Source organism: Mustela lutreola, chromosome 7 (assembly GCF_030435805.1).
Source record: "Mustela lutreola isolate mMusLut2 chromosome 7, mMusLut2.pri, whole genome shotgun sequence".
NCBI classification, from domain to species: domain Eukaryota; kingdom Metazoa; phylum Chordata; class Mammalia; order Carnivora; family Mustelidae; genus Mustela; species Mustela lutreola.
The window spans coordinates 4,006,392-4,016,250 of NC_081296.1; the positions used below are offsets into that span (position 1 = coordinate 4,006,392).

The 9,859-nt window shown below is 57.9% G+C and overlaps 1 protein-coding gene across 2 annotated transcripts; it reads left to right on the forward strand.

Moving 5' to 3' along the window:
- Positions 1-5,150: 5,150 nt before the first annotated feature.
- On the forward strand, positions 5,151-9,352 carry TMED3 (transmembrane p24 trafficking protein 3). Of its 2 annotated transcripts, none has more exons than XM_059179805.1 (3): positions 5,151-5,415; positions 6,694-6,942; positions 8,497-8,619. In XM_059179805.1, exons 1-3 carry the CDS (start codon positions 5,245-5,247, stop codon positions 8,584-8,586), a joined length of 510 nt encoding a protein of 169 aa, XP_059035788.1. In that variant the 5' UTR covers positions 5,151-5,244; the 3' UTR covers positions 8,587-8,619. The 2 variants fall into 2 exon arrangements, with proteins under 2 accessions (XP_059035788.1, XP_059035787.1); XM_059179804.1 differs by having other exon boundaries at positions 5,155-5,415; positions 8,609-9,352.
- Positions 9,353-9,859: the final 507 nt, after the last annotated feature.

Below are 9,859 nucleotides of genomic sequence, written 5' to 3' on the forward strand. Positions count from 1 at the left end.
TAGGCTGGGTTCCAAACTAGTACGACCACAACACTTCATCACGGTTAGTCAGTGCAGAAAAAAGCGATTTGTCCACATCAACGAACCACACAAGGATGCTTCTAAAACGCACATTTTAGATTCCACCGTGCTTTCTAGATCAGAGAGGCGCTTCTCTTTTCTAAATCCTGGTGCCACTACAGGAGTTAGCTGCAGGCTGTAGTTAAGACTTTCTGGAATGCTTGTCAAAATATATTCTAGAACAGGAGCCTGAAGTTTAAATTCTGGAACTTTGGTTTAGCTTCTAGACACCCCGAAGCCGGTTTCTGTTTGTTTATTTAGACCTGTCGTAGAGTCTCTTAGAATTTCATCAGGTAAACGTGTCCTGCCAAAGGCAGGCTGTGTCTGACCCTTCCCCTTAAACTCCTCCTCCTGCTTGAACTGGTTCTCTGTGGTGTTGGACTCTAGTCTCAAGCTGACGGCAAGGTCAGAGACGTGTCCACATGCAAGTAACGAAACCGTCTAGATATTTCTAACATGTCAATAAAAAGATATATGGCAATCCTTTAATAGCACACCCTTTTTTGTAGCGAAGTCTCCATGATAAATATCACCTTTTCCTTATGACGGGGTTGACGTGACCGCCTGGGAATGTCATCCTTAGCAGACACCCTAATTTCATGCATGCATAATTTTAAAAATTAACTTTTACTTACACAAGTGTTATGGTTTCTCCCTTGGTTAAACAAGAGGCAGAGAAGAAAGTGCTTTTCCATGGCGAGAGGTGGCTCTCTGTACCCTGCCCGCCTCTGCTTGGGTTTCCTGAGTGGGGAGGGGCCTCCCTCCTTGGGTCCGAGGTCTAACATCGATGAGTGGTAACATATGCTCCTGCTCGAGGACAGGGCACAGGTATCGTCTCTGGGAGTCCGGGATCTGTGACTCACGTTTCATCCGCACCCGATCCAGTGCAAACCGTACCTTTAGGTTCTCCCCTGGACGACTGAAATGACTTAGGTTAACAAAAAGAAAAAAAGGAAAGGACTAGTTTCAGTATGTCTCTTCCCCCTCTGTCTTCAGGAAAGGCAGGTCCCCATTGTTTCTGAACCCCTAGAGGAGAGATTATGAGGGACCGTACTGGGGGAGGGGGAGGAGACGCTGATAGTCAGGGGGACTGACGGGGGAGAGGGCTGAGGACGAGGCCACAGGAGCCCACCTGGAGGGGAAGCGTGCACTCCCAAGACTGACAGAAGGTCAGAAACTTGGGGTCCCTTGAGTGGAACCTGCCTCCTCCCGGAGCAAAACTATGGAGGGGAGAGGCTGCATGGTGCATCCTGGGAGGCAAGGGTCAGGCTGGGCAGGAGGACCTCAGAGCTGCCTGCCCTGACAGAACACGGCAGCTCGGACAGTGCACACACGTCAGCACGGCAGTGAGCCCGAATGCTGTGTGCTGCTGGTACTGCCACGGAACAGGGCCGGAGAGCTCCTCCGAGACTGAGATGGACATTCTTATTGTTTCTGTTAAGACTGGCAGGGGGTGGGGGTGGGGACAAGACCCATTTTAGATTGATTTAGAAAAGTAAAGCAGTGTGATGCTTCTTACATCCAATGGTAATGAAATGAGATGGACAGCAGTCCCATAGCCCATGGTGTGCACAGGGTAGGAAGGAAAACACCCACACCACACTTGGAATTTGCCAGGGGGAGGTCATCGAGAGTAAAGAACAGACTTCAGGAAACAAGACGGAGGTCACCGTTTTGCAGCTGTGCTCATACCAGATCAAGTTCACAGATCCGACGCCGGCTGTGGACGGGGCTTGACATCCTACAGTAAACATGGAGCGCCACCCACTAGAGAAAAGGGTCAGCATTATGGGGAAGGATGGGGAAGGAGGAGGAACAGGAGGGGAGGGGGAACGAAAGGACCAACGAGGCCAAGGTCCTGCCAGGGCGAACCAGCCCAGAGCAACAGCCTGTGGAGGAAGAGCCCCGGGAGCTCCATTCTGGAGTCCTGTGCCTCACCCGGGAGGACGCAGAACCACAGACACTCCTGATCTAGAGGATTTCTCATATGGTGAGAGGTAAGGGTCTAAATTAATTAATTATCCCATTAGAATTTAAAAGTATTCTTTTTTTTTTTTTTTTTTTTTTTTTTTTGGCCACTGTCGGTACTCTTGGTTGCCCACCTGTTAGATCCTGATTTTGCTCACGTAGTCACTCGATAGCCTTGCCTCTCTTTTGACTGGAGCCAAAGCTGCTCTGTCCCCAGCTCCCTCCAAGGCAAGTCCTGACTGGTCTGAGTTAATCATGACACGTCCATTCTCCTTATCAGACACTGGGTAAAGGATCTAGTCTAAGCCAGCCACCACCGGCTGCCTCATCACTGCCCTAGGTCCAGAGATGGCTGCATGGCCTAACTGGACCAACTGGACTGAAGGAAAGGATATACACTTCATGGCTGAAAGATTTTCTCTTCCTTCCACTAGACATGACCAAACAAACATGTTGCCCCAAAACTTATTTGTTTGGGTTGACAACCCTCTTTTGACAAAGAGAGAACAGAGTCTAAGGATAAAGCCAACATGAAGAGAAGGGTGGAACTTGGAGGAAGATGGATTGGAGCCTTGATCACGTTATGCCTGCAGCCCGCATCACCTCGAAACTTTCTGTTACAAGAGATAAGGTATCCTGTGCCATTTAATCTAGTTAGAGTTGGCTTTTCATTTACTTGGGATACCATACGAATTGGTTGTTTCTGCAGTTTCTGTTTAAATATTTTAATGATGACAAAAAAATCAGTACCCCATTCATAACTTTTTGAAAGCCTAATTGCCAGAAAGTCCTTTCTTATATTGAGTCGAAATGTCCCTTACTGTCAGATTCATGCATTGCCCCAACTTACACAAGATGGGACACGCAGGACAGATGTACCCCGAAGTATGGGTGGACACAGTGTGCTCGTGGAAAGCATGTTGCTACAACATCAGGCAGATCTGGGTTCATTTGCTGGCTCCCCCGTTCACAAGCTGAGTAAGTCTGGGAAATATGACAATTTGTTTAACGGCCATAAACTCTTGCCATCCAGTGTCATCCTCCTCTGAATGTGACTTAGAACTCCTCCCATCCAGAGCTGGAGTGTTAATTCTCCACCTTCAATCTGGGCTGGCCTTGGGACTTGCTTGGCTAACAGAACGGGGCAAAAGTGATACTGGAGGGTAGTTTCTGTTTCTACCCTGCTGTCTTGGGATGGTGCCCCACATCTGCCACACACGGAAATCGTGTACATTGCAAGAAGCCGCAGGATGCGTGGAGGGCTGAGCGCGCTAGCCAACAGCTCCCAGCAGCGGCACACGTGAGAGTAGGACCATCATGGACCTCCAGCCCAGGGGACCCTCCAGCTCAAGAACTGTCCAGCCAACTGACAGAACCACGAGACATTGTAAGTCGCAGCCAGTGTACACCACCGGGTAGTCTGTCGTCTAGCAAAGGCTGAACAGAAGCAGGAACATGATTTCATTACACATCTTCTGTATCTTTATTATCAAAGGAAAAAAATAATGCCTTTTTTTTCACACGGTTGCTAGTGAGGATTAATTAGTGCAAAATATGTAAAGTGCATGCATAGCCAGTGCCGCGGTGGGGACACTGTAGGTGCTAAGTAAGAGGCAGCTCTCATGATTGCTGTTAATGCCAACTTTTGAAGTTAACACTTTCTTCACCCTTAGATTTTATTTTTTGAGGTTAAATCCCATGTCCTTTGACTTGAGAAGCCTCCCTGGCCATTTACTATACCGGCCCCTTCCTAATTACCACCCACCCCCCACTTTATTACCATCCCTCCTAAAGCAGTACGACACGTGGGCTCTGATCCTACCTCCAGTGGTGGCGCCTTCCACCTTTCAGCAGCAGGTGCTGAAACACTGCCCTTCCTTTAATAACCCCATGCAAGTCAGGGCTCCTTTTCTAGCTCTTCCACTTCTGCCATCTGGCATCCTGGTACCTGTCCATGATCCGTCTTCCAGCGTTCTGACTTGAGCGACTGCCAGGTCGCTTCCCACCTCGGAACTGAAGCAGGTGTTTTCTTGGAACTTAAACATGGGACTTAACCGTAAACCCGGCAAAACTCCTTTTCGTTAGTCTTAGCTTAGCATGCAGCTGGCCGTGCTCCTCTTGCTTGGTCTTCCATCTGTCATTTGTTGCTTCCCCTGGTGCGTCTTACCTGTTTTCTTAAGCCAGGAGCTAGGAGACAGTGCTCATCAGTACAGAGTCAGGGAAGGAGCCTCAAGGCAGAGCCCTCCACACCTCTCTGGTCTCTGACCAGACGTACTAGCAGACGTTACCGGTAGGGATCCCTTTCACATTGCTTAGCCCGTGGTGCTGGTCCAAGGTGCCTGGAGGCCGTCCCGCCCCTCCCGCCCACAAGGGGGTCTGTAGGGGCGGTGTAGCTCTTCCCCGAAACGGAGACTCGCGTCGGGTCCTGCTGTCCCGAGAACGTTCTCTACTGGGCGGCCAGACCACAACCAGCGTCTTCTCTCTCTGTTCTACCTGATCGTAGAATATAAACCCTATGCACGATCCTATAAATACCTTCCCGGGCCAGCGGTCACGGATAACGCAGTAAACAATTTATCAGCGTCCGGGGATTTTGCGAAGTCGAAGGCAAAGAGCGAGGGTTTTGCCCCCGGAGAACCTTCACCTCGTCCCGACCCCCGGACAGGTGCACCGCGGAGGGTGCGACCCGGGGCATCGCGCCAGCCGGGGGTGCGAGCCGGGGTCAGCCCCCGGCGCCGCGGCAGTCTCTCGCCCGCGGAGGGGTGGCCGGGGAGCGGGCGTGCGGCCGTCCCAAGCTCGGTTCCGGCAGCCGCGGCGCCGCGGGCGCGCCCTCTGCTGCTCCCGGGCCGGGCCGGTCCTCCCGGGCGGTGCGGGGCTTCCGCGCAGCCGCTGTGCCTCGCGGTGGCGGCGGCGGCGGTGGGCGTGTGGACCTGGGCCCCTCGGGAGGGGCGCCGACCCCGCGGGCCCGAGTCCAGGGCGCCCCCCACCCCCCACACGGAGGCCCCCCGCCGAGCCGGGCGCCGCAGGGGGAGGGGGCGTGGCCGGCCCGCTCGGCCAGCGCGCACGCGCGGCGGGAAGGGGCGGGGTGGCTCCCCGCGCGCGCCTGCGCACCAGACCGCCCGCCCCTCCCGGAAGCGCCGCCGCCGCGCCACGTCCGCGCCCCGCATCCCGCCGCCGCCGCCTCCGGCCGGGACCCACCGACCGCCGCGGAGCGCCATGGGCCGCGCAGGCGCGCGCTCCGCCTCGGCGCTGCTGCTGCTGCTGCTGGTGCTGCTGCGGGCCGAGCGGCCGCGGGGCGCCGAGCTCACCTTCGAGCTGCCCGACAGCGCCCGGCAGTGCTTCCACGAGGACGTGGAGCAGGGCGCCAGGTTCTCCCTGGACTACCAGGTGGGCCGCGCCCCTCGCCGGCCGGAGGGGAGCGCCGCAGGTGCACCGGGCCCGGGGCGCGGTCGGAGCGGCCGCCGCGCGCCCCGGGCCCCGTCCCAAGCCTCTGGGACCGCGGAGTCCCGGGTGTACCCATATGTCAGCGGGCAGGAGGGGGCTTCGCGTTCCTTCCCCGCCCCTCTCCGCGCTGCGGGGGCCGCGGGGTGAGCGCAGAGCCTGCTGCCGTCTGCTGCCCGCCCGCGGTCCAAGGCTCCTCCCGCGGACCTCGGGCGCGCGCAGGAGCGGGTCTCGGGGCGGGGGTCTGCCCCTGAGTTTTGGTGGGCGGACTGAGCGGGAAGGACCCCGGCTGCCTTCCTGCTCGCAGACACCCCGGAGATGCAGTGGCCTGAGCCTCAGGAGGGAGGGCGGCCCTTCTGTGGGTCCTCGCTGTCCAGAGCCACCGAGGGAGCGGTCTGCTGGGAGACGGTGTGGGATGGCCTCGGGGTCTCCTATTTGGCCGCTTACACTTCTCTGGGCACCACATGTGAATATGAATTATGGCCGGGTTACCGGGGGCCCCCCTAGCACAGTCACTGCAAACTGACTGTTGTGAGCCTGGAGGGGCCTGGGAGGTCCTCTGGGCACTGCTAGGTCAGGAATCTCTTGTCAAGGAACGGCCAGCACAGTTTTAACACCTCCAGCAGCGGGGCCCTGGTCGCTAGGTAAATTCTCCCATCTGCACAAAGAGGACCTTCTGAAGTTTGGAAGCAGCTGGAGGCCATTGACTGTGTCCCTCGGTGGACCTTGGTTGTAGCCACTGACCGCCAGTATGACCCTGCTGTATGACATGTTTCTTAAGCGAGTTTGAACTATGTAATTCCCAAGGACCCTCTCACCTCTGATGGCCACTGAATCTGTGAATTCGATCAGTAGTGACACGAACATTCACGAGACCCACTCTGCAACCTGCTTGAGCTGGGAGCCTCCGTCTTCTCTTCTGTGGAATGGGAAGGATCAGGCTCCTTGCCCCTTTGCAGAATGAAACCTTTTGGAGTCAGGCTGTCAGGGATTCAGATCTTGGCCGTCACTTTCAAGCATCGTGACCCTGGCTGACTTCCTCCATCTCTCTCAGCCTGTCTCCTCCCCGGTAGAACAGTGTCCTAGCACCTGCTTTAGAAAGCTGTGATGGTTACATGAAAAAAACCAAGTTTGTCAAGTCTGATCACGGTGTCTGGTTGGCATTTCATACCAGTGGCTGCCCCGCCGGTCACAGCAGACTGTGGGGTGTCTTTGTGGTTGCAGGTCATCACCGGAGGCCACTACGATGTCGACTGCTACGTGGAGGACCCCCTGGGGAACACCATCTACCGGGAGACCAAGAAGCAGTATGACAGTTTCACCCACCGGGCTGAGGTCAAGGGCGTTTACCAGTTTTGCTTCAGTAATGAGTTTTCCACCTTCTCTCACAAGACCATCTACTTTGATTTTCAAGTGGGCGACGAGCCCCCCATTCTGCCAGACATGGGGAACAGGGTCACCGCTCTCACGCAGGTGAGTGGACATCGGCCGGCCCCGGGCCGGTTCAGCCTTTCTCATCCAGTCTCGGCTGTGCTCAGCGTCAGCCTCTCCTCGGTCCCGCTCCTGGGCTGGAAGGCTCAGGGTCGGCTTCATCTCTTCGCACATTCAGTCCTCAAGGACACCTTCCCCTCTGAGCCCCCTGCTTTGTCCTGCGGGATCCCTGCGGCTCCTTGCTCCGGCATTCCTGGGTTCTGGCTCAGGTTTGCACGCAGCGCCACTGAGGAAAGGCCTTGCCGAGCCCCCTCTGCTCACACCATCTGTGTCGTAAGGACCAAAGGCATGTTCGCTTGGTAATGTAAGCCGCTGCAGCAGCTACGCCCCGAGGGTCGATGGCCTAGCATGAGAAGTTTTTTGTCCCTTGGGCGATAAATCTAGGTTGGCGGGAAGCTTTCATGCAGGGACTGATCAGGAATTGGGGTTTCTCTTTCCTGTCCCCTGTCTGCTCTCCCTCTGCCTCTCGCCACCAGAAGAAGGGGCAGCGAGAAGGCCTCACCTGTTTCTTAGACACCCTGGCCCCGGGGGAGCAGGCTGGTTGGGCTGCTGAGCTCGGATGTTGTAACAACAGGCCGAGGAGGTGCCCGTTAGACACTGGAAGATCCCAGTGAGTGGGGCGGAGGCTGCTGTCACAGGAGGGGGTGCTCCCAGGGGTCTGTGAATCCTACCACGTGATTGCCCTCGGGTCTCCCATGGTGCCCACACCAGGTCCTGAGGGACACCAGCAAGGCCATGTTAGTGCCTGTTGCCCTTTGGGACTGGGCCTCCTTCCCTGGCACAGATTATCTGAGACTTTCCAGCACCCTGGTGCCCGTCTAGGGCCTCTGGACTCTGACCCAGGCCTTGACCATGGTGCCTTGTGTGGCACCTCTGACGTGTCGTGTGGCACCTCTGACGTGTCGTGTGGCTTGGGAGTCCTCCCTGTCCCTCCTCCTTTTGCCTCCCTCCGTTTGTGGTGATTCTGGAGCCTTGGGAGGAGGCTGGAGGGGCAGCCTGTCCAGCTGAGCCCTGCGGCCAGGACCCAGGGCTCAGGGCGCACCCGCGATGGGTAAGCCCAGCGTGTGCAGAGTTTCTGCATGAGCTCGGGACAGAAGTAAACGGAGAGTGGACTTCCAGCCTGGAGACCCAGACAGGCCCTTTCCTCTTGTTTGTAAACAACGTCTGTGTGTATTTACGCATACTAAATGCATGTGTGGGTACATAGGCCCACACACGTGCAGACACATGGACGTGCGTGTGTCCCCATCTGTCCCCTAATTTCAAGGATGGCCGTGCCCAGGTCTGCTCTTGCCCCCCAGAGCGCAGCCCTTTCCAGACCGGCTCCCACTGGCCCCTCGCGGCATCCTGGCTCCCGGAGGCCTTGCAGAGTGGGGTTCTCAGCCTGCCGTGGCAGCAAAGGGTCAACCCTGAGGCCTTTACCGTGAGCCCCCGCACCTGCTCTCCTCCCCACACATCCCTGAGCCCAGTGGGCCTCTGTGCGCCTCACCTGCCTTCTGTTGGCCCGCTGCCCTCCTTCCCCTGCCCCTCCACCAGGCAGACGCAGACGCCGGCTTACCCCTGTGCCGCCTGGGGCCGCGGTGGCCGCACGTGGACGCGTCCCTCCTGTTTCAGCGCCCAGTGTGACCGCCTCCCTCTTCCTGCCCAGATGGAGTCGGCCTGTGTGACCATCCACGAGGCTCTGAAGACGGTGATCGACTCGCAGACGCATTACCGGCTCCGCGAGGCACAGGACCGGGCCCGGGCCGAAGACCTCAACAGCCGCGTCTCGTACTGGTCGGTCGGCGAGACCGTTGCCCTGTTCGTGGTCAGCTTCAGCCAGGTGCTGCTGCTGAAGAGCTTCTTCACGGAGAAGCGGGCTGGCCCTCGGGCGCCGCACTCCTAGGCCACTGCGTCACGGGCTCCTGCCAGGCCCGAGGGCGACCCTGGGCTGGGGCACCCCGCTGCTTACTCCTCGTACCCCAGTAGCCAGCGCCCTCTGAGCCTGATGATCCAGAGGCTTCTAGGCACATTCCGTGGGGAACACCGAGAAAAGCGTGCTGTTGGGCTTGGACTGGCCACTGTGAGGGGCCCAGCCTGGCTGGAGGAGGAACCCCGGGTACTCAAGCCTCTTGGGGTGGTTCAGGGACCCCCTCTGTCCACGGTGCATGGGTCGTCGGGCCTGTGTGTGTCCTGTCCTCTGTGGACAAGGAGGGGCCGTCGTCTGGCTTGTCTCTGTGGGGCTCACTGGGTCTGTGGAGACAGGCCCTGAGGCGGCTTTGCAGAGACCCCCGCCCCAGGTGAGCAGCTGTGTCATCTGTGGAGGCAGGAGCCCGGAGGCCAGCTGCCCGTGGTGAGCCGTGGGTCTCCCGGATGCAGCCCTCCGGTCAGTAAAAGCTAAGCAGGAGCTCCACGCAGACCCGTGCCTTTCTCTCTCTGCCCTGGAGGAGTGTGCGGCTTCCCAGGGAACGGGGTGTCCGCAGAGAGTGTGCGGGAGAGCAGGCGCTGCCCTCGAGGCGTGCGTGGACACCCGCGCGCGGCCTGGGCTCCGCTGCCCTCCTCCCGGTGGAATGACAGCGGTGACATGGGGACTGTGCTTTCTCTCATCTCCGACTCCAGAGGTCACTGTTGAAACAGCTGATCATCGTCGAGTCAAGCTGTGGGCTGAGCACGGGAAGGGACAGAGCTGTCAGCAGCTGTCCTGGGCTGTGTCCATGGCAGCCACACTGGGCTCTGTCAAACCTGGGTCAGACCGATCCCCCCGGTCAACACCGCCCGTGGCTCCACGTGTTCTCAGGTCCTGGCCCCATCCTTGTTGGGGGCCATGAGGTTGTACCTCACCGGGCTGCTGGCTGCTCGGCTCCGTGTCCTCTTATCCCTCTGCCCAGGTCTCCTCACTATTCAAGTAACACACCAGGCC